This window comes from Patiria miniata, unplaced genomic scaffold (assembly GCF_015706575.1).
Source record: "Patiria miniata isolate m_02_andy unplaced genomic scaffold, ASM1570657v1 HiC_scaffold_9, whole genome shotgun sequence".
Taxonomy (NCBI): domain Eukaryota; kingdom Metazoa; phylum Echinodermata; class Asteroidea; order Valvatida; family Asterinidae; genus Patiria; species Patiria miniata.
This window is the reverse complement of record NW_024037076.1, coordinates 8,629,173-8,654,367: the sequence shown is the minus strand read 5'-3', so window position 1 is coordinate 8,654,367 and position 25,195 is coordinate 8,629,173. Positions and strand designations below refer to the sequence as shown.

Sequence of the window (25,195 nt, the reverse complement as noted above, 5' to 3'; positions counted from 1 at the left end):
ATAAAACAAAAAGTTATGTGGCGATGGCCAAGTCTTCAGGAGTCGGACTTATGACCCTAACTTAATGAGCCCCTTACCGACTTCCATATAGAACTCTTCTGGGACTCGGTACCCGGCCCACCACACCTCCTTCCCTGTCCATCCATGTAACTCGAAAGTCAGGCACCATAAAGGGAGGAAACGAGGTGGCACCCTAAGCCTTGCTGCCGAGTCAGCAAAAGAACCCCGTACCTATACGCAGACGCCAACCTGGACTTCGCAGACAGTCCCAACTTGTGAGTCAGCTTACCGACCGACCGAGCTAACTGCTGTTGGTGAATGACGACGGGAAATAAATACTCTTAACTTAAATAACACGGCCACGTGCGTTGAAAACAAAACATGGCACCATGGGGATTCGAACCCCTAACCTTGGGTCCACTGTCAGACAGCTTAACCACTAGGCTATTTTAGTAAGCGATGTTCTCCTTGCGTTTTAAAACATATGTGCATTGTATGCGATAAGATTGGGCCATGCATTGATTTCCTCTTGAGTAAATCGAATTTTGGGGGACTATAAGGGGCTCCTCCCCCCCCCCCCCCCCCCACGCACCACTGGCCGAACAAACTTATAATCCTAGAGCCCATGCAGTGAGGTTTAATTATTAGAATATCGCGCACAGAAGGTTTGATGGTGGCAGCGAGTAGGTTGGGGTGTCCTGATAAGACCCCGTCTGATAAGACCCCCCCCAAAAAAAAAAAATTGACTTTTAATTAGAATATCGCACACAAGCACCGGTTCCAACGCAAAAAAGATAGTATTTGATTAACTTATTAATTACCAATAACTGCAATGAACTTAAGAATGAGAAATCCCGTGCATTCCATGCTTAAGAATGACGTAATTAGTGCTAATTATTGACAGTTAATTAGAATTTTGAGCACAAGAGCGAAACCTTCACTAAAAGCTAATTAATGTGACTATGATGCAAGATCCGCAACTTGAGAATGTATATTCCCGTGCATTTTGTGCTTAAGAATGAGTTAACTTAATTAGCCGCCCTCTTAGGATTTTTTTTATGTGTAATTAGAATGTTGAGCACAACGATCATTCCAACACCAAACGGAAGTGTACGAGTCAGCGTTTGCAGAATTCGAGTTATATTGGTAATTGATAAGTTAATCGAATACTATAATCTTTTTGCGTTGGAACCTAGCTGCTTGTGCGCGATATTCTAATTAAAATTCAACTTGGGGGGTGTTTAGGCGGTGGTGCCTCCTCCCAAACGAGCGGGATGTGACACTAATGACGGTTTTGAAGGTTGGTCACCCCCACCTACTCGATGCCACCATCAAACCTTGTGTGCGCGGTATTCTAATTAAACCTCACTGGGCTCTCGGACTATTAAGAAATGTCTCAGTCACTGATATCCCAGTCTTCAAATCTTATGCACTCGAAATTACGATTAAACCTCGCTGGGCCCCCAGACTATGAACTGTGTCAGTGTGTCTGTCGATAGTTAGTGACCCGGGATCAGTTAATTCCCTTGGCCCGTAGCTGTGACATATGTAATATGGATTCCAGTAAACACACGGTGTTTCGCATTTCCCGGTATATCAGTGGCGTAGCGCGCGGGGGTGTAATTGGGGGCATTTACAATTGGGGGCATTTACCCCCCCCCCCCCCCCCCAATAAAAAAATGACCTTGCAAGGTCACACTTTACGTGGTGTAATCGGTGCCAAAAAGCTCACTGGCTGAAAGTTGAATAGGACCATGGAGGAATAAAAAAAAACATGACAGGACCAAACACTCTAGCTGCCAAGTGTTTCTGCGAAATTGTCTCACGCGACGAATTAAGTGAACAGGACTTACGGTGAGGGGGTGTTTTTAGTGGGGGTTTTTTCAGATCACAATTCGTGGTTGATCGTTATCAAATGGCTCCAGAGGAACATCCGCTTCGTTTTCCTATAAATATTGGTATTTGCGCCTCCTTTCGAATCACAGTCATCTTAATTCGTCTGAGTTTACATCTGACTGATCAGCATCCCAGTCATCTTGAGTTGAACAGACAGTTTGAAGAAATCGGTGAGTTTCGTATATCTTTAGTAACTTGGCCTTATGCACGAGTCGGCCATTTTGAATTGAAAGTGAGGTAAAACCATTTTTGAACTTGCGAAGAGAAATAAAAGCAATTAGTTGATTACTAATTAATTCCAGTCTGCTTCAATTAATAATTTAAAATTTGCAATTAAACATTCCCTAATGTTTAAAGCCAGATTAAAACCAAAATGACAGTAAAATATGGCTGCATTAATGCCTGCATAAATAGTCTGGCGCCATCTCATTCAACAGTTAACAATTAAATAAAATACATTCATGGGAACTTGACAAAAATGGCCAACTCGTGCATAATAGTCCAGCGGATATGTGAAAAAATTGTGCACTTTTGCATAAAAGCGTGAAACTTGGCACAGATGTTTATATTCATGCGAGAAAATGTTTTAGATGTGGAGCCATCGCAAATTTACCCTTTTAGGGGCGTGGCATCCATTTAAAAAAAGGGGGGCGGGACTTGTCATGCCCGCAGTAAAAATGGTTTTTCCCACTTGTTACAAAAGCAGGAAACTTCACAAAGACATAATTATATAGATTATTAGTGTTTTCCAGATTCGGAGCCACCACAACAGTACCTTTTTAGGGGCGTGGCAGCCATTAAAAGAAAAGGGGGGGGGGGTAATTATTATGCCCACTTTGGAAAACATTGTGCCCATATTTCATGAACGAATAAAACGTCCCACAGACGTTAATATTCATGAGAAAAAAAATTCCAGATGTGGAGCCATCTCGAACACACCCTTTTAGGGGCGTGGCAACCATAAAGGAAAAAAAAGGGGGGGCGGGGTTTTCATTATGCCCACCCTGGAAATATTGTTCCCACACTCAGAGAGAAATGGAACTTTCCACAAACATTGACATTCATGAGAAAACAAATTCCAGATGTGGAACCATCTCGAACACACCCTTTTAGGGGCGTGGCAACCATATAAGGAAATAAAGGGGGGCGGGGTTTTCATTATGCCCACCCTGGAAATATTGTTCCCACATTCATAGAGAAATGGAACTTTCCACAGACATTGACATTCGTGAGAAAAACAATTCCAGATGTGGAGCCATCGCGACCACACCCTTTTAGGGGCGTGGCAGCCATATTGAAAAAAAGGGGGGCGGGGTTCTCATTATGCCCAACATGGGAAAAATGTGCCCACATCTCATAAACGAATGAAGCTAATTTCCACAGACATTAATATTCAAGAGAAAAAAAAAGTCAGACGTGAAGCCATCGTAAACACACCCTTTTAGGGGCGTGGCAGCCATAGTAAAATGGGGGGGGGGGGTAGTCATGATGCCCCTATAAAAGAAAGTTCTTATGTAGAGCCACAGCAAACTCATCCTTTTAGAGGTGTGAGGGGCCTATTCACTGTGCCCACAATTGCAATTTTTATATTTTGTTGTTGATTTCGTATAATGTTGATTGGCCCATAACCTATATTATTTGGTAATACAATGACTTACCCCAAAGAGCATGGGTAAGTACCGGTAGGCTAACCCGTGTTATATTGTTCAATGTGTGTACTTGCACCTATATTATCATGCACATCTAAATTCCAGAGTGATTTCATAATTACAAATACACAGCACACAATGGCAGACCTAAACTCTAACATTCAACATTAAAGGGCCATGGAAATCCTTTTTTTACGGGGGGGGGAGTATAAAATCCCCCTACCCCTTACCCGTTGCGCCGCATTGACAGCAGATTGGGTAACAACACGATGTACTCGCCTCACGAAGTGGTGGACACGTCCACTATGACTTCACATTCAATGAATCTGTGTACCCCCACCACACAACACCTCTGTTCTCTTAAAAATGGTATATCAAGCTCTTATGAGTGTTTTTGTTTACCCCGACCAAATCCATTAAAAAAATTATACGTTATACAGGTGCGACACTGCATATGCCTTTTGGTTTGTCAGAAAAGAAGGCAGGGGAAACAATGTATTTGAAGAAGTAACACTAGTCTTTCCAGGCCTAACTGAGGTACCCCAGCTTATACCCCTAATTCAGATATTGATGCAGTTGAAAGGTTATCAATAATTCTACAGACGAAAGAACCAGTAACTGGATTAATATAGATAAGGCAAGAATGCATAGTGTAAGAAAACAAAGGGTTTGTCAACAGTAAATTCCAACTATAAAGGCGGCCCTACTCCAACACATTAAACAGCTATCTGAGGTGGATTTTATTATATGAAACGCGGTCAACATTTTCCACGTTGTGCATATTGAGTACCCCCCCCCCCTTTTAAAAATGGATGCCGCACCTCTAAAAGGGTAGGTTTGTGATGGCCTCACATTAAAAAAAAGAAGAATTTTATGAATATATTGTCCGAGTGGAATTTAATCCATTTATGAAAGGAAGGCACAACTTTCTTTTATAGGGGCATCATGACTACCCCCCCCCCATTATTATGGCTGCCACGCCCCTAAAAGGGTGTGTTTGCGATGGCTCCACGTATGATTTTTATCTCGTGAGTATTAATGTCTGTGGAAATTAGCTTCATTCGTTTATGAGATGTGGGCACATTTTTCCCATGTTGGGCATAATGAGAACCCCGCCCCCCCCCCCTTTTTTTCAATATGGCTGCCACGCCCCTAAAAGGGTGTGGTTGCGATGGCTCCACATCTGGAATTGTTTTTCTCACGAATGTCAATGTCTGTGGAAAGTTCCATTTCTCTATGAATGTGGGAACAATATTTCCAGGGTGGGCATAATGAAAACCCCGCCCCCCTTTATTTCCTTATATGGTTGCCACGCCCCTAAAAGGGTGTGTTCGAGATGGTTCCACATCTGGAATTTGTTTTCTCATGAATGTCAATGTTTGTGGAAAGTTCCATTTCTTTCTGAGTGTGGGAACAATATTTCCAGGGTGGGCATAATGAAAACCCCGCCCCCCTTTTTTTCTTATATGGTTGCCGCGCCCCTAAAAGGGTGTGTTCGAGATGGCTCCACATCTAGATTTTTTTTTCTCATGAATATAAACGTCTGTGGGACGTTTTATTCGTTCATGAAATATGGGCACAATGTTTTCCAAAGTGGGCATAATAATTACCCCCCCCCTTTCTTTTAATGGCTGCCACGCCCCTAAAAAAGTACTTTTGTTGTGGCTAAGAATCTGGAAAACACTAATAATCTATATAATTATGTCTTTGTGAAGTTTCCTGCTTTTGTAACAAGTGGGAAAAACCATTTTTACTGCGGGCATGACAAGTCCCGCCCCCCTTTTTTTAAATGGATGCCACGCCCCTAAAAGGGTAAATTTGCGATGGCTCCACATCTAAAACATTTTCTCGCATGAATATAAACATCTGTGCCAAGTTTCACGCTTTTATGCAAAAGTGCACAATTCATCGATATTTTGTCACATATCCGCTGGACTATAAGGCCCGTTAGGCAAAAAAAAAAAATACTCGGTCTCTGGTCAGCGCACGCGTCGATTTTAATCATGCGCTTCAACCTTTTTTTCTTCAATTTAACACGGAAGCTACAACAGCGCCCTCTGTTGCCGCACCTCCTCAAATTGTTGTACCAGGGAGCACCAAGGAAAATTATGAAGGACGCCAATGTATAATGAGGACACAAAAAGCAAAATAGTACCCACCTTGTCTGTACAATTCAAGCTTGAAAAAAAGAAAAAAAAAAAACTGCGTCGCCGCATCAATTCCGGAACTTCTGTCTGACCAGAGACCGATTTTTTTTTTGGCCTTAGATACAGATAATAACCCCTTCGGAATGTTAACCTTTTTGTATTATTACCACGAAAACAATTCACATGCAGATCCCTATGAGATTGTTTCGTTTTGCTGAAGAATACTTACATTTGTGTGATCCATGGTCAGAACTTTCAAACATTGTGTGTGTTCAAAATTCCGTAACTTGAACAATACGGAGTGATTTGAATTATTCTTGAATTATAAGTAAGCGTAATGACTGTGCGTTCATACCCTAGATTTTGAAAGTGCTACAGACAAAACGTCATTCGAAAATTGTAGGTCCTGCTATTTGGGTTTCGATTTTTTTACTCGCCCTGCATTACATATATCTTAAGCAACTTTCATATTTAATTGAACATGTGTTACTTTTGTAAACATATACGCATCAAATGGAATCGTTTTGTGTGATCTGTGGACAGAACTTTAAAACGGTGTTTGTGTCCAAAATCCCGTAACTTGAACAGTACATGAGTGATTTAAATATTCTTGTACTTAAGCTTACGGGCTTTTATATCCTAGGATTTGCATATGAACAACTTGCGCGCATCTGCTCACGGAGCTCCGTGACCCTACGCTCAGCGCATGAAAATGACACGAAAACAGAGCCCTCATTGCAAACTTTCGTCATCAACAAAAAAGTACGTCAATGTTTCAATGTACGTCATTTCATTCCGAAATCAGGACTAAGATTGTGATTGGTCAATTTTGATGCCGCGTTTTGGTAATGACAACCTGAACAAAAATGGTACTCATCGTGGGCGTGATGTTTATACACACGCGGGAAGCTCGAATTACGCGTGTATAAAAGGCGCCTGCTGATTGGTCAGTTTCTCAAGGTCATAAACAGTCTAGTTGCATAATTAATCGCCAAATCTGTTGACATGTAATAGACCACGGTCGGCTATGGCGTGTCAAACGTTGCAATATTCAATATTTTGCAATAAATATGTTGGATGTTCATTATGTGTTTGTTATCTTTTACATTTATGTGCGATGTTCAATATAAGTGTGCGATGTTTTTCATTATTTGCGCGATGTTGAATATATTTGTGCGATGTTTTACAATATATGTGAGATGTTCAATATATGTGTGCGATGTTTTTCATTTATATGCGATTTTCAATTTATATGTGCGATGTTTTTGACGATATATGTGCGATGTTTTCAATATTATGTGTGTGTTGTTTTTCAATATATTTGCGATATTCTCAAATATGTGAGCAATGTTTTACACATAATGTTTGACATTTCGAGCTATTTGTATTCGATGTTTCATCGGTATGTTTGCATTCGATCTTTTGCAGTATGCATTTGATGTTTCCCTTTTCATTCGATGTTTCGTTAAGAGTCAAAGTCTGGTTACTAGACCGCAAAAGTCTGACTATTTTGTAAAAACCGGAATTGTGGGTAATTCTTTAAGCATACTCAATGCGTTCATCAATGTTTGGGCAGTACCCCCAGCTGTGCCTGTACTACCCATAGTGTTGTGTGGATCATCTATGCATTGAGGAGTGCATGACACATGGTCTGAGCTCCAAGGCCGATGTGCACCTGTCCCAGTTACCTGATAATTTGTTAGCATAAGCTGATGTAAAATTGGACAAAATTAGATGTTTATGAAAAAAAATCAAATTGTAAGGGGTTAACCTTGCATTTTTTTTTTAGCAAAATCGGGAAAAATCAGATGTTTCTGGAAAATTGCAGATTGTATGGGGTTAGATGTTTATGAAACATTTCAAATTGTAAGGGGTGAACATTGCATATTTTAGCGAAATTTGGCAAAATCAGATGTTTTCGAAACATTTCAGATGTAAGGGATTAACCTTGCTTTTTTAGTGAAATTTTGCAAGGTAAGATGTTGCGAAAACTTTCAAATTGAAAGGGGTTAACCTCGCATTTTTTTAAAGCGAAAATGGGAAAAAAATCAAATGTTTTTGGACAATTTCAGATGTAAGGGATTAACCTTGCTTTTTTAGTGAAATTTTGCAAAGTTAGATGTTGCGAAAAATTTCAAATTAAAAGGGGTTAACTTCGCATTTTTTTAAGTGAAAATTGCAGATTGTTAGGGCTTAACCTTGTATTTCTAGCAAATTTGGGCAAAAAGAAATGTTTATGAAAAATTTTAAATTGAAAGAGGTGTACCTTGTATATTTAGTGAAATTTGGCAAAATCAGATTTGTTTCAAAAATCTAAAATGGTAAGGGATTAACTTTGCCTTTTTAGCAAAATTTGGAGCATATTTTACTAAAATTGGCAAAATCAGATGCTTCTAAAAAATCCAAATGTAAAGTTTCCGCAAAAACAGCTGTTGAAAAAGAGCCCAAATGTTGAACTTTACTGAGTCTGAGGTATATCGAGGGGACGATCCTTATTTCAACCCCCGGAGATTCGCTGACAGTCTCTATTTTTCTTTTTAAGAAAGTCGAAAAAGCTGAAGAGGGAGGTGACGGAATCTATATGTGCCCAGATACAAAGAAGAGAAATCTAAGCGTCTGCCTTTTGAAAATACACAATTGCGGTGTTCATTGTTGCGTAATGATCCGCCTACTAGCACACGACTGTTTTGCACATTAGGCTGCGTTATGCAGCTTCCTAACAAACCAAACACACTGGGCTCATTATATCGACTTGTTTTTACCCATTAAGGTAAAGCAAATGGACCCAGGAATTGTCCTGGCGCGTTTGCTCACCTATAAAGACAACTTTTCTCAGTTTAAGGAAAATTCTAAGGTAACGAAATGGCCGAGTGGTTACGATTCGTCGTCCACGATTAGCGGGGTCCCTGGTTCGAATCCCGCTGGTGTCTTTTTGGTTTTTAACGTATGAGTTCAATCATTTACTATAAGAGATTTAATTTCCCGTCGTAAAGTACCAACAGTACCTTAGCTTAATCGGTAAGCACTGCTGCTGGTACTGTCCGCGAGTTCCAGGTTGGCGCCTTCGTACAGGTTCAGGGCATGTGGTCCACTCGGAGGATCAGGGCTTAGGGTGCCGCCCTGTTCCTCCCTTAGCTCTTTGCTTTTACATGGTGCCTGGCCCTCCGGGGTTATATGGATGGATAGGGAAGGAAGTGTGTATTGGTCGGGGACGCCGAGACCCCGGAAGAGAACTAAGGGATCGGCTGGGGCATTGTTATGGCTCAGACCGATCCCTGAAAGCTTGACAAGCACATAACTTTTTGATTTTTTACCCTCTATCTTTTATACTTTGGTTTAGTTTGATATCTACAGCTGCTCGGCAGGTCTACGGGTAGTATCAAAATTGAAACAAAGGTGTATGTCATAAATCAATGAATATTTCATAATTGTCTATAATCAAAACGGAGTTTCGTTTGATCAATTTGACTATCATTATATAATGACGCGATTGCCAATTGACGTAAGAAACGCCATAAATTATACAGGGAAAGAATAAAGATGTACATTGTGATATAAATATTATTTATACATCTTTCAAATAACGTGTCTTGAATTGTGAGCATTCCAAACAATACAGTAAATCGCAATAGTAATAGAATGGTATGATAGCACGATCATTGCGTCTCTATTAAATTAAAAAAAATATAATTTAGGCCCCTATGTGTGAAATATTCTTTGATTGACTATGATCTTCCATACGAATGAGTTAATTCGCAAAATATAGCAACAACAAAAGAGAAAGGAAAAAGAGAACATTCCTTTACCCTAAAAACAGGAAATATAATTTGTTTTAAAAAAGTCAAATGGGACACTTCATGTATTGATTTAACAGTTTGCAAGGAGTTAGCCTTACATTTTTAGCAAAATTGGGAAAAATCAGATGTTTCTGGAAAATTGCAGATTGTATGGGGTTAGATGTTTATGAAACATTTCAAATTGTAAGGGGTGAACCTTGCATATTTTAGCGAAATTGGGCAAAATCAGATCTTTCTGGAAAATTTCAGATTGTAAGGGGTTAACCTTGCTTTTTTAGTGAAATTTGGCAAAATAAGATGTGGATGAAAAATTCCAAATTGTAAGGGGGTTAACTTTGCATTTTTAGCAAAATTGGGCAAAGTCAGATTTGTATGAAAAATCAAAAATTGTAAGGGGTGTTATCCTTGCCAAATTAGGGCAAAATCAGATGTTTCTGGAAAATTGCAGATTAAAAGGGTTCACTTTGCTTTTTTAGTGAATTTGGCAAAATCAGATCTTTCTGGAAAATTTCAGATTGTAAGGGGTTCACTTTGTTTTTTTAGTGAAATTTGGCAAAATAAGATGTGGATCAAAAATCAAAAATTGTAAGGGATTACCCTTGCCAAATTAGGGCAAAATCAGATGTTTCTGGAAAATTGCAGATTGAGAGGGGTTAACTTTGCTTTTTTAGTGAAATTTGGCAAAGTTGGATGTTAATTAAAAATTTCAAATTGTAAGGGGTTAACCCTGCATTTTTGTAAACGAAATTGGGAAAAATCAGATGTTTTCAGAAAATTGAAGAATTGTATGGGGTTAACTTGGCATTTTTAGCAAATCTGGGCAATTTCAGATTTTTATGAAAAATCTCGAATTGTAAGGGGTGAATCTTGCATTTTTAGCAAAATTGGGCAAAATGAGATGTTTCTGACAAATTTCAGATGTAAGGGGTTAACCTTGCTTTTCAAGTTGTTAGGGGTTAACCTTGCATTTTTTAGCAAAATAAGGCAAAATCAGGTGTTTATGAAAAAAAATTAGATTGTAATGGGTTAACCTTGCATTTTTAGCAAAATTGGGCTAAATCAGATTTGTATGAAAATCAAAAATTGTAAGGGGTTACCTTTGCCAAATAAGGGCAAAATCAGAAGTTTCTAGAAAATTAGAGATTGAAAGAGGTTAACCTTGCATTTTTAGCAAAATTTGGCAAATAGAGATGTTTCTGAAAAATTTCAGATGTAAGGGGTTAACCTTGCATTTTTTAGCAAAATAGGGAAAAATCAGGTATTTATGAAAACAATTCAGATTGAAAGGGGTAAACCTTGCATTTTTAGCAAAATAGGGCTAAATTTGTATGAAAAATCGAAAATTGTAAGAGGTTAACCTTTGCCAAATTAGGGCAAAATCAGAAGTTTCTGAAAAAAATCAGATGTAAGGAATTAACCTTAGTAAGGGGTTAAGATTGCATATTTTAGCAAAGTTGGGAAAAATTTTAATGTTGATGAAACATTTCAAATTGTAAGGGATTAACCATTGATTTTTTAGCAAAATAGGGCAAAATCAGGTGTTTATGGAAAATTTCAGTTTGTTAGGGGTTAACTTTGCATTTTTGTTAGCAAAATAGGGCAAAATCACAGGTTTCTGGAAAAGTTCAGATTGTAAGGGGTTAACCTTGCATTTTTAGCAAAATTGGACCAAATCAAATTTAAATGAAAAATCAAAAATTGTAATGGATTAACCTTGCCAAACTAGGGCAAAACCAGATGTTTCTCAAAAATTGCAGATTGTAAGGGCTTAACCTCACATTTTTAGCAACATTAGGCAAAAAGAAATGTTTATGAAAATTTTCAACTTTTTAGTGGTGAACCTTGCATATTTTAGCCAAATTGGGCAAAATTAGACGTTTATGTAAAGATACAAGTTGTAAGGGGTTATAACCTTGCTTTTTTTTTTGGAAAATAGGGCACCATCAGATGTTTCTGGAAAATTGCAGATTGTAATGGCTTAACCTTGTATCTTTAGCAAAATAGGGCAAAATCAGATTTGTATGAAACTTAAAAAATTGTAAGGGGTAAACCTTGCTTTTTAAACAAAATTTGGTGCATATTTTACTAAAATTTGGCAAAATCAGATGTTTCTAAAAGAAATAATATTTAAGGCATTAATCTTCAAGCTTGCATTGTACAGACAAGGTGGGTACTATTTTGCTTTTTTGGTGTCCTTATTGGTGTCCTCCATAATTTGCCTTGGTGCTTTCGATCATTTGCCTTGGTGCAATTTCCCATTCCTTGGTGCTCTTTGGTAAAAAAAAAAATGAGGAGGTGCGGAAATAGAGGGCGCTGTTGGAGCATGATTAAAATCGACGCGCGCGCTGACCAGAGACCGACTTATTTTTTGTTTTTGGCCTAACCTTGCTTTTTTAGTAAAATTTAGCAAAATTAGATGTGTATGAAAATTTCAAATTGTTAGGGGTTAACCTTGCATTTTTTAGCAAATTAGGGCAAAATTAGATGTTTCTGGAAAATTTCAGATGTAAGGGATTAACTTTGCTTTTTTAGTGAAAATTGGCAAAGTTAGATGTTTATGAAAAAAATCAAATTGTAAGGGGTTAACCTTGCATTTTCTTTTTTAGCAAAAAAGGGCACAAACAGATGTTTCTGGAAAATTGCAGATTGTAAGAGGTGAACCTTGTATATTTAGTAAGATTTGTATGAAAAATCTACGATTGTAAGAGGTTAACCTTTCTTTTTAGCAAAATTTTGGTGCATAGTTTACTTAAATTGGGCAAAATCAGATGTTTCTGAAAAATTCCAGATGTAACGGATTAACCTTGCTTTTTTTGTAAAATTGGGCAAAATTAGATGTTTATGAAAAATTTAAATTGTAAGGCGTTAACCCTGCATTTTTAGCAAAATCGGGAAAAATCAGATGTTTCTGGAAAATTGCAGATCGTATGGGGTTAGATGTTTATGAAATATTGTATATTGTAAAGGGTGAACATTGCATATTTTAGCGAAATTTGGCAAATCAGATGTTTCTGAAAAATGTCAGATGTAAGGTAGTAACCAGGCTTTTTAGTGAAATTGGGCAAACTGAGATGTTTATGGAATTTTTTTCTGATTGTAAGGGATAAACCTTGAATTTTCAGCTTAATTGGGAAAAATCGGATTGGGCAAAATGAGATGTTTCTGAAAAATTTCAGATGTAAGGGATTAACCTTGGTTTATTTAAGCGAAATTGGAGAAAAAAATCAAATGTTTTTAGAAAATTGCAGATTGTAAGGGGTTAACCTTGTTTTTTGAATAAGACTGGGAAAAATTAGTTGTTCATTAACAAAATCAAATTGTCGCATTTTTAGCAAAATTGGGCAAAATCAAATTTAAATGAAAAATCAAAAAATGTAATGGATTTACCTTGCCGATCTAGGGCAAAATCAGATGTTTTTTTCAAAAATTGCAGATTGTAAGGGCTTAACCTCAAATTTTTAGCAAAATGCAAGGTTAACCCCTTTCAATCTGCAATTTTCTAGAAACTTCTGATTTTGCCCTAATTTGTCAAAGGTTAACCCCTTACAATTTTTGATTTTTCATAAAAATCTGATTTTGCCTTATTTTGCTAAAAAATGCAAGGTTCACCCCTAACAATTTGAAAAGCAAGGTTAACCCCTTACATCTGAAATTTTTCAAAAACATCTTATTTCTGATTTTTCCCAATTTCGCTGAAAAAAATGCAGGGTTAACCCCTTACAATTTGAATTTTTAATGAACATCCAACTTTGCTAAATTTCACTAAAAAATAAACATTTCATAAACATTTCTTTTTGCCCAATTTTGCTAAAAATGTGAGGTTAAGCCCTTACAATCTCCAATTTTTGAGAAACATCTGATTTTGCCCTAGTTTGGCAAGGTTAACCCCTTACAATTTTATTTTTTTTATTTAAATTTGATTTGGTCCAATTTTGCTAAAAATGCAAGGTTAACCCCTTACAATCTGAACTTTTCCAGAAACCTGTGATTTTGCCCTATTTTGCTAAACAAATGCAAAGTTAACCCCTTACAATCTGAAATTTTCCATAAACACCTGATTTTGCCCTATTTTGCTAAAAAATCAATGGTTAATCCCTTACAATTTGAAATTTTTCATCAACATTAAAAAAATTCCCAATTTTTACCCCATTTTCGCTTAAAAAAAAGGCAAGGTTAATTCCTTACATCTGAAATTTTTCAGAAACATCTGATTTTGCCCTAGTTTGGCAAGGTTAATCCATTACAATTTTTGATTTTTTATTTGAATTTGATTTGGTCCAATTTTGCTAAAAATGCAAGGTTTACCCCTTACAATCTGAACTTTTCCAGAAACCGGTGATTTTGACCTATTTTGCTAAAAAAATGCAAAGTTAACCCCTTACAATCTGAAATTTTCCATAAACACCTGATTTTGCCCTATTTTGCTAAAAAATCAATGGTTAATCCCTTAAAATTTGAAATTTTTCATCAACATTAAAAAAATTCCCAATTTTTCCCCATTTTCGCTTATAAAAAGCAAGGTTAATTCCTTACATCTGAAATGTTTCAGAAACATCTGATTTTGCCAAATTTGGCAAGGTTAATCCATTACAATTTTTGATTTTTTATTTGAATTTGATTTGGTTCAATTTTGCTTAAAATGCAAGGTTTACCCCTTACAATCTGAACTTTTCCAGAAACCTGTGATTTTGACCTATTTTGCTAAAAAAATGCAAAGTTTACCCCTTACAATCTGAAATTTTCCATCAACACCTGACTTTGCCATATTTTGTTAAAAAATCAATGTTTAATCCCTTACAATTTGAAATTTTTCATAAACATTAAAAGTTTTCCCAATTTTGCTAAAAATGTAAGGTGAACCACTTACAATTTGAAATTTGTCATAAACATCTAATTTTGCCAAATTTCACTCAAAAAAGTAAGGTTAGGCCTAATTCCTTACATCAGATTTTTTTTTCAGAAACATCTGATTTTGCCCAATTGGGCTAAGGTTTGCAAGGTTAAGCCCTTACAATCTCCAATTTTTGAGAAACATCTGATTTTGCCCTAGTTTGGCAAGGTTAACCCCTTACAATTTTAATTTTTTTATTTAAATTTGATTTGGTCCAATTTTGCTAAAAATGCAAGGTTAACCCCTTACAATCTGAACTTTTCCAGAAACCTGTGATTTTGCCCTATTTTGCTAAACAAATGCAAAGTTAACCCCTTACAATCTGAAATTTTCCATAAACACCTGATTTTGCCCTATTTTGTTAAAAAATCAATGGTTAATCCCTTACAATTTGAAATTTTTCATCAACATTAAACAAATTCCCAATTTTTACCCCATTTTCGCTTAAAAAAAAGGCAAGGTTAATTCCTTACATCTGAAATTTTTCAGAAACATCTGATTTTGCCCTAGTTTGGCAAGGTTAATCCATTACAATTTTTGATTTTTTATTTGAATTTGATTTGGTTCAATTTTGCTTAAAATGCAAGGTTTACCCCTTACAATCTGAACTTTTCCAGAAACCTGTGATTTTGACCTATTTTGCTAAAAAAATGCAAAGTTAACCCCTTACAATCTGAAATTTTCCATCAACACCTGACTTTGCCATATTTTGCTAAAAAATCAATGTTTAATCCCTTACAATTTGAAATTTTTCATAAACATTAAAAGTTTTCCCAATTTTGCTAAAAATGCAAGGTGAACCACTTACAATTTGAAATTTGTCATAAACATCTAATTTTGCCAAATTTCACTCAAAAAAGTAAGGTTAGGCCTAATTCCTTACATCAGATTTTTTTTTCAGAAACATCTGATTTTGCCCAATTGGGCTAAGGTTTGCAAGGTTAACCCCTTTCAATCTGCAATTTTCTAGAAACTTCTGATTTTGCCCTAATTTGGCAAAGGTTAACCCCTTACAATTTTGATTTTTTTCATACAAATCTGATTTAGCCCAATTTTGCTAAAAATGCAAGGTTAACCCCTTACAATCTGAACTTTTCCAGAAACCTGTGATTTTGCCCTATTTTGCTAAACAAATGCAAAGTTAACCCCTTACAATCTGAAATTTTCCATAAACACCTGATTTTGCCCTATTTTGTTAAAAAATCAATGGTTAATCCCTTACAATTTGAAATTTTTCATCAACATTAAACAAATTCCCAATTTTTACCCCATTTTCGCTTAAAAAAAAGGCAAGGTTAATTCCTTACATCTGAAATTTTTCAGAAACATCTGATTTTGCCCTAGTTTGGCAAGGTTAATCCATTACAATTTTTGATTTTTTATTTGAATTTGATTTGGTTCAATTTTGCTTAAAATGCAAGGTTTACCCCTTACAATCTGAACTTTTCCAGAAACCTGTGATTTTGACCTATTTTGCTAAAAAAATGCAAAGTTAACCCCTTACAATCTGAAATTTTCCATCAACACCTGACTTTGCCATATTTTGCTAAAAAATCAATGTTTAATCCCTTACAATTTGAAATTTTTCATAAACATTAAAAGTTTTCCCAATTTTGCTAAAAATGCAAGGTGAACCACTTACAATTTGAAATTTGTCATAAACATCTAATTTTGCCAAATTTCACTCAAAAAAGTAAGGTTAGGCCTAATTCCTTACATCAGATTTTTTTTTCAGAAACATCTGATTTTGCCCAATTGGGCTAAGGTTTGCAAGGTTAACCCCTTTCAATCTGCAATTTTCTAGAAACTTCTGATTTTGCCCTAATTTGGCAAAGGTTAACCCCTTACAATTTTGATTTTTTTCATACAAATCTGATTTAGCCCAATTTTGCTAAAAATGCAAGGTTAACCCCTTTCAATCTGCAATTTTTTCATAAACACCTGATTTTGCCCTAATTTGGCAAAGGTTAACCCCTTACAATTTGAAATTTTTCATAAAAATCTCATTTTGCCAAATTTTGCTAAAAAGCAAGGTTAACCCCTGGCCTTACAATCTGCAATTTTCTAGAAACTTCTGATTTTGCCCTAATTTGGCAAAGGTTAACCCCTTACAAACTTTGATTTTACATACAAATCTGATTTAGTCCAATTTTGCTAAAAATGCAAGGTTAACCCTTTACAATCTGAATTTTTTTCATAAACACCTGATTTTTCCCCATTTTGCTAAAAAATGCAAGGTTAACCCCTAACAATTCGAAAAGCAAGGTTAAACCCTTACAATTTGAAATTTTTCAGAAACATCTCATTTTGCCAAATTGTGCTAAAAAATGCAAGGTTAACCCCTTACAATTCGAGATTTTTCATAAAAATCTGATATTGCCCAGATTTGCTAAAAATGCCGAGTTAACCCCATACAATTCTGCAATTTTCCGAAAACATCTGATTTTTCCCAATTTCGTTTACAAAAATGCAGGGTTACCCCTTACAATTTTTGATTTTTCATACAAATCTGATTTTGCCCAATTTTGCAAAAAATGCAAGGTTAACCCATTACAATCTGAATTTTTTCCATAAACACCTGATTTTGCCCTATAATGCTAAAAAATGCAAGGTTCGCCCCTAACAATTTGAAAAGCAAGGTTAACCCCTTACATTTGAAATTTTTCAGAAACATCTCATTTTGCCCAATTTTGCTAAAAATGCAACAATTCGAGATTTTTCATAAAAATCTGATATTGCCCAGATTTGCTAAAAATGCCAAGTTAACCCCATACAATTCTGCAATTTTCCGAAAACATCTGATTTTTCCCAATTTCGTTTTCAAAAATGCAGTGTTAACCCCTTACAATTTGAAATTTTTCATAAACATCCAACTTTGCCAAATTTCACAAAAAAAAGCAAAGTTAACCCCTTTCAATCTGCAATTTTCCAGAAACATCTGATTTTGCCCTAATTTGGCAAGGTTAACCCCTTACAATTTTTGATTTTTCATCCACATCTTATTTTGCCAAATTTCACTAAAAAAAACAAGGTTAACCCCTTACAATCTGAAATTTTCCAGAAAGATCTGATTTTGCCCAATTTCGCTATAATATGCAAGGTTCACCCCTTACAATTTAAAATGTTTCATAAACATCTAATCCCATACAATCTGCAATTTTCCAGAAACATCTGATTTTTCCCAATTTTGCTAAAAATGTAAGGCTAACTCCTTGCAAACTGTTAAATCAATACATGAAGTGTCCCATTTGACTTTTTTAAAACAAATTATATTTCCAGTTTTTAGGGTAAAGGAATGTTCTCTTTTTCCTTTCTCTTTTGTTGTTGCTATATTTTGCGAATTAACTCATTCGTATGGAAGATCATAGTCAATCAAAGAATATTTCACACATAGGGGCCTAAATTATATTTTTTTAATTTAATAGAGACGTAATGATCGTGCTATCATATACCATTCTATTAATATTACGATTTACTGTATTGTTTGGAATGCTTACAATTAAAGACACGTTATTTGAAAGATGTATCAATAATATTTATATTACAATGTACATCTTTATTTATTCCAGGTATAATTTATGGCGTTTCTTACGTCAATTGGTCAAACGAAACTCCGTTTTGATTATAGTCAATTATGAAACATTCATTGATTTATGACATACACCTTTGTTTCAATTTTGATACTACCCGTAGACCTGCCGAGCAGCTGTAGATATCAAACTAAACCAAAGTATAAAAGATAGAGGGTAAAAAAAATCAAAAAGTTATGTGCTAGTCAAGCTTTCAGGGATCGGTCTGAGCCATAACAATGCCCCAGCCGATCCCTTAGTTCTCTTCCGGGGTCTCGGCGTCCCCGACCAATACACACTTCCTTCCCTATCCATCCATATAACCCCGGAGGGCCAGGCACCATGTAAAAGCAAAGAGCTAAGGGAGGAACAGGGCGGCCCCTAAGCCCTGATCCTCCGAGTGGACCACATGCCCTGAACCTGTACGAAGGCGCCAACCTGGAACTCGCGGACAGTACCAGCAGTAGTGCTTACCGATAAAGCTAAGGTACTGTTGGTACTTTACGACGGGAAATTAAATCTCTTATAGTAAATGATTGAACTCATACGTTAAAAACCAAAAAGACACCAGCGGGATTCGAACCTGGGACCCCGCTAATCGTGGACGACGAATCGTAACCACTCGGCCATTTCGTTACCTTAGAATTTTCCTTAAACTGAGAAAAGTTGTCTTTATAGGTGAGCAAACGCGCCAGGAAGATTACTGGGTCCATTTGCTTTACCTTAATGGGTAAAAACAAGTCGATATAATGAGCCCAGTGTGTTTGGTTTGTTAGGAAGCTGCATAACGCAGCCTAATGTGCAAAACAGTCGTGTGCTGGTAGGCGGATCATTACGCAACAATGAACACCGCAATTGTGTATTTTCAAAAGGCAGACGCTTAGATTTCTCTTCTTTGTATCTGGGCACATATAGACTCCGTCACCTCCCTCTTCAGCTATTCCACTTTCTTAAAAAGAAAAATAGAGACTGTCAGCGAATCTCCGGGAGTTGAAATAAGGATCGTTCCCTCGATATACCTCAGACTCAGTATAGTTCAACATTGGGCTCTTTTTTAACAGCTGTTTTTGCGGAAACTTTACATCTGGATTTTTTAGAAGCATCTGATTTTACCCAATTTTAGTAAAATATGCTCCAAATTTTGCTAAAAAAGCAAGGTTAACCCCTTACCATTTTAGATTTTTTCATAGAAATCTGCTTTTGCCAAATTTCACTAAATATACAAGGTACACCTCTTTCAATTTAAAATTTTTCATAAACATTTCTTTTTGCCCAATTTTGCTAGAAATACAATGTTAAGCCCTAACAATCTGCAATTTTCCAGAATCATCTGATTGTGTCCTATTTTGCTTTAAAAAAATGCAAGGTTAACCCCTTACAATTTGAATTGAACATCTAATTCTTCCCAATCTTATTCAAAAAGCAAGATTAACCCCTTACAATCTGCAATTGTCCAAAAACATTTGATTTTTTCCCATTTTCGCTTTAAAAAAAAATGCGAGGTTAATCCCTTTCAATTTGAAAGTTTTCGCAACTTCTAACCTTTCAAAATTTCACTAAAAAAGCAAGGTTAATCCCTTATATCTGAATTTTTTCGGAAACATCTGATTTTGCCAAATTTCGCTAAAATATGCAATATTCACCCCTTACAATTTGAAATGTTTCGTAAACATCTAACACCATACAATCTGCAATTTTCCAGAAACATCTGATTTTTCCGATTTCGCTAAAAAAAAATGCAAGGTTAACCCCTTACAGTTTGATTTTGTCCATAAACATCTAATTTTGCCCAATTTTACATCAGCTTATGCTAACAAATTATCAGGTAACTGGGACAGGTGCACATCGGCCTTGGAGCTCAGACCATGTGTCATGCACTCCTCAATGCATAGATGATGCACACAACACTATGGGTAGTACAGGCACAGCTGGGGGTACTGCCCAAACAATGATGAACGCATTGCGTATGCTTAAAGAATTACCCACAATTCCGGTTTTTACCGTTTAGGTCTGGCTCTAATTACTTCACGCGATCCCCTGACGTCTCATACACTGACTTAAGGCAAAATAGTCAGACTTTCGCGGTCTAGTAACCAGACTTTGACTCTTAACGAAACATCGAATGAAAAGCGAAACATCAAATGCATATTGCAAAAGATCGAATGCAAACATACCGATGAAACATCGAATACAAATAGCTCGAAATGTCAAACATATGTGTAAAACATTGCTCACATATTTGAGAATATCGCAAATATATTGTAAAACAACACACACAATTGTATTGGAAAACATCGCACATTTAATGCAAAAAAATCGAACATAATATTGAAAACATCGCACATATATATCGTCAAAAACATCGCACATATAAATTGAAAATCGCATATAAATGTAAAACATCGCACACATATATTGAACATCGCACATATATTGTAAAACATCGCACAAATATATTCAACATCGCGCAAATGATGAAAAACATCGCACACTTATATTGAACATCGCACATAAATGTAAAAGATGACAGACACATAATGAACATCCAACATATATATTGCAAAATATTGAATATTGCAACGTTTGACACGCCATAGTCGGCGTCGCCAGGGTTAGTCTGGTTCCCTGACCCCATTGTCCTTCAGACTTAAAATATTTTTAGGGGGGCGGGAAATAGTCTATATACGCCAGGGCCATATGGTCTATTACATAGACTATATAATTTGTCGTAGGCCCCCGAATTGTTTTCGTGGCCCTATAGGCACAGTGCCTACTGTGCCTGTTGGGTAATCCAGGCATGCCTGGAAGTGTACACAACAAAAGCTTGACAACACTATTTGAATGATTTACTACTGCTTTCTAAGTAGATGCAGGCCATTTGAATAAACGTTTCACTAAAAACGTTATTGAAAAAGTGAATGCTGATTTCAAGCATCAGTCAATTTTGTGAGAAATCGAACAATGTGCCATTAAAATAGTTTGCTTTTTTGGGGCCGGGAAAACCTATTATTTCAATTACTTGACCGTAGGTAAATTGTCCTGTTTTTGGATTGCGATGCATTAATATGAGGATAAACTCACCAATTTATCTTAATTCCTTACCAGAGTATAAACGTAACTTGTCTTTGTTTGTATGTTTTTCAGCCCTCACTCAACTCCTTGTAATCTCTTGTTGGACCTGATCTTCAAGAACGAACCATCAAGGTGGGTGTGATGATGTTTAATATCAATGATTGTATCAGGACCGTGGAAGGGGCAAGATGTGCTCTTCCCCCCCCCCCCCTTCAAAAAAAAAAATTAAAAAAATTAATAAATATCATAGCTCCGCACGCGCAACGCTTCATCCTATCGGCATGCAATTTAGTGACCTTACCTAAATTGTATCGGAGGGCCTCTCGCCCCCGATCGCCACTGTTATTTTACAAAGCACACATTAACTGAACAATTACGGTTTCTCCAATCTCTTTTCTTTTCAAATCGGACGGCGGATTATCACGAGTTTAAGACTTATTCTCCAGTTTGTCTGGCCTCTATATTGTTCTCCACGTACTCTTCCCTATTTCTTTACTCTTTTTTTTTACCCATTCGCACCTGATTTATTTAGTTTCATCATAATTGTTTATACTCTGGCAACTGAGCTTCCACAAGTCACTTTGTGTCGGTTGGTCGGTTGGTTGAATTTTGTGCATGGAGGCAAGATAATGTGGTTAATGTTCACGTGGATAATGCGCGCTACACACCCGTGACTTTACATCACCACTGCATCTGGCCCTTTGTCAGTTTTACGAGTCTCCATGGCTCATAGGGTGAAGATACAGTTGCATTATTAAGATTATTAAGGTCGCTGTCATTTTGCATTGTGACTTTCAACATAATGGGAAATTCTTATTTCAATTGACAATCACGACCAAGTGAGCAGTTATTGTATCATTTCATGTCAGACTTTCATGCAATACGGCCACAGCTTATTGTGCAATCGCACTTGTTTTTGTCTGAACAGAATGAAAATCGGTGTGGCCACCGTTATTGCAGTCGCACTCTTTCTGGGTAACTCTGTCGAGCTCCGAGCTGCCGTTACTACTGGGCCAATTCCTTCGGACGGTGATGGTCCTGCGACTGAAGCATGTCAAACGTCCTGCCAGGGAACAGCTGCAATTGTAGGAATGTTACAAGGGTTGAAGGGCGATGCAGGTCGGCCGGGGGAAAAAGGAGACATTGGGCCGTATGGCCCTCTGGGTGAGCGAGGAGCACCTGGGGTCAGAGGTCAGATGGGAAACTCTGGACCTCCTGGGTCAAAGGGTGATGCAGGCGAGTCGGGTCAACGTGGGGAGATCGGACCTATTGGCCTTAAAGGTGACACTGGGCCGAAAGGGGACGACGCCATAGGCCTACCGGGTTTAGTGGGAGCAACTGGTCGGACTGGTGTCAAAGGTCAAAAGGGCGAGCCAGGGGAGACCCCAGAAAACTCCAACCAGCGGGTAGCATTCACCGCGGTGAGGACGAGCAACGCGTTTACCTCCACGAGTCACAACACCCGTTTGCCCTTTGAGGAATTCGAAACGCTTCTGCCGGGTACCAACTTCGATCTTGAGAATGGCACATTCACGTGCGGTGTACCGGGTACCTACGTGTTTACGTTTTCTGTTCTCAAAAATGGTCCCAGCAGCGTAATGTACGTTTTTCTCGTGAAGAACGGCACGTTTGTTGTCTCTGGCCTTAGCAATGATGGGAATCACTATGAGCAGGTGTCTGGGAGCGCGGTGCTGGTTCTGCAGCGAGGAGACACGGTATATCTCACCATGAACGGTGGGCCGGTGTACAGTGAACCCGTCGCTCACTACACCTCATTCAGTGGCTTCCTCCTGTACCACATATGAAGATAAACGAACATCGTGTTGCTGATACAGTGAAATCTTGATAAGTCAAACTCTAATAAATCGAAACAATTGTTAAAGCCAAACAAAGAATCCATTTCGTTCAGTAGTATAACAATGATATACAACCCTGCTTAACTCAAAACTCTAGCTGCTTAAGTCAAATTTTGAACCTGTTCCCTTGAGGTTTGACTTAAGATTTCACTGTACGTTTATCGCTTTTATTTTGCCGAAATTATAACCAAAATATGAAAATAAATACTTGTCAATGTCACAAAATAATCCACTGCACATGCGCAGATCTGTAAATGGATGCATTATTTGCGACAGTGTGAACTTTAAAAAAAAAAATGTTATTAACCGACCGACTATGAAAAAAAAATGTACAAAGCCTCATTCTAATGATTACAAAAACACACCATCTTCGATTAATACTTTTGGTGGACTTCATGTGGTGAAAACAAAAACGTTTATGTAAATGTAGTTGAGAAACAAATAGTCAATAACTTTTCTCATTTTCTGAATCAGAAAGATGCCAAAAATAATGGGGGAAAAAGGCTGCATAGTTTAAATCCGCAAAAAGTGAGGCAAGTGTTTTTTTTATATTTAAAAGACTGTCAATTATTTGAAGGCTCCTGTTGTTCTCAACCAGCATTACTTAATTGCATTCAAGAAACTCATTGTGAAAACACTAGTGAAAGTGTGAGCCTGTATGCATGGTACAGAAACAAGCTTAACGATTTAATTAACACGACGCGCAAAGCCTATTTGGGTGAGGGGTGCTTTTCAACTGACTGGAATCGTCATTTGTTAATAGAAGCTGCCATCGAATGGGATTACTTTATAATATTCCAAATGAAATTATTTTATTAACTTCTAGTTTGATACCATATTTAGGAAACTACAACTTTTTTACCGTTAAACTGCAAATTTGAAATCGTTTGTCGTCAAAATAAACGAATTCTCACAAGTTCTTAAATCTTTGATCATGATTATTAAAACTGTAATCGCTTTGGTATTAAAATCCCTGCATATAGTATCATTCATTCAGTTTCCAATTTCGTATGTTTTGATATTCTAATTTCTGGCAGGTCAGGGTCATGGGCGTCAATGGGTGGGGGACGGGGAGGGGAAAGTCCCCCGCAGTCCCCCTACTCAATATCATTTATCAATTCCCCCCTCCCCACACACACACACTTTTTTCGTCCCTGAATAAAAAGTGTATATATATGATTCTATAGCTCAGAATAGCTGATTCAGTGACTCCAAACTCAAAAATGATGTTTAAATGACATTCTCTTGCTAAAAAGACTGGTTAAATTGGCTAGAAATCGCCTCATATCGCACCACAGAGCGTCTAGAATCCAAAATGATTTGGGGCCCTTAAGCGGGCCCCGTACCCCACGCTGTTTAAGGGCTTCGCACTTCGCGCTTGCATTAGCTCTATAATCAAGGTATCCCCCCCCCCCCCCCACACACACACACACACACTTTTGAGAAGCGATTGACGCTCTTGGTCAGGGTGTTTACATTTGGGGCTGGGGTTAAAGGTCGGATAAAGGTTAGGTGTTGGTGTCCATTTTGTTGGGGTTAACCGGTGAGTTTAGGGAGAAGATTCCACCCAAAGATACTGGCCTGCGCTCAGATATGATATGTTTGAAAACTGTTTTCCTTAACTGAACGGAAAATGAACGATGACAGTTCGATCATCAATTTTTTTGCAGCCTGATCCACACCTATGTGACAGTTTTGAGAATTAAATCGAATTTTGAAGCATGCGATTGTATGCTTGGGTGCACCCTATATCCAACCTTGTCCCCAGGGTGTCGAGCAGTACGCGCCCACCACTACCTGCTCTCTTACCCGAGTTGGATCATTTATTTTGCATGTGCAAGATTTTTGAACAAGTATGCAAATAATGAATAGTCTGGTACCTGCCTGTGTGTTACATTAGCGTTTGATTTTGTATGCGGTGTCAGGGTGAAAAAAGAACCAATTTGCGCAGTGAGTGACGAAAACACGATTGTTTTCGAAGTTAACATGTTACAAGCCCGCCAATTATGCAGTATCACATTTCATATTAATATGAGCTCATTGGAAAGGAAAGGAGTATTATTGAGAAGGCGTGGACGTTTTTAATTACAATGATTGTGAAAACACGTACTGCACGTTGAAAATATTTTCAATTTTGCCTCGACGGGCGGCCGTACCTCTTTTCCTTGCTCTATGCTCTGACCATCTTTATAATAAGGTCATGATCAGTGATCCCCACAATATTCCGTGAACTTGCTCATCAGCCCTTCCCGCCCAACACCCTGGGCCCTGTTTGTCAGGATCCTGGGTGGTCGGAGGGGGTACGGTACGAGCGAAGC

At 37.4% G+C, this 25,195-nt stretch overlaps 1 protein-coding gene across 1 annotated transcript; it reads left to right on the top strand.

Moving 5' to 3' along the window:
* The first annotated feature begins 2,000 nt into the window (after positions 1-2,000).
* On the top strand, positions 2,001-22,982 carry LOC119719967 (complement C1q tumor necrosis factor-related protein 2-like). The gene is made up of 3 exons (XM_038189452.1): positions 2,001-2,066; positions 21,094-21,153; positions 21,950-22,982. Exon 3 carries the CDS (start codon positions 21,951-21,953, stop codon positions 22,824-22,826), a length of 876 nt encoding a protein of 291 aa, XP_038045380.1. The 5' UTR covers positions 2,001-2,066; positions 21,094-21,153; position 21,950; the 3' UTR covers positions 22,827-22,982.
* Positions 22,983-25,195: the final 2,213 nt, after the last annotated feature.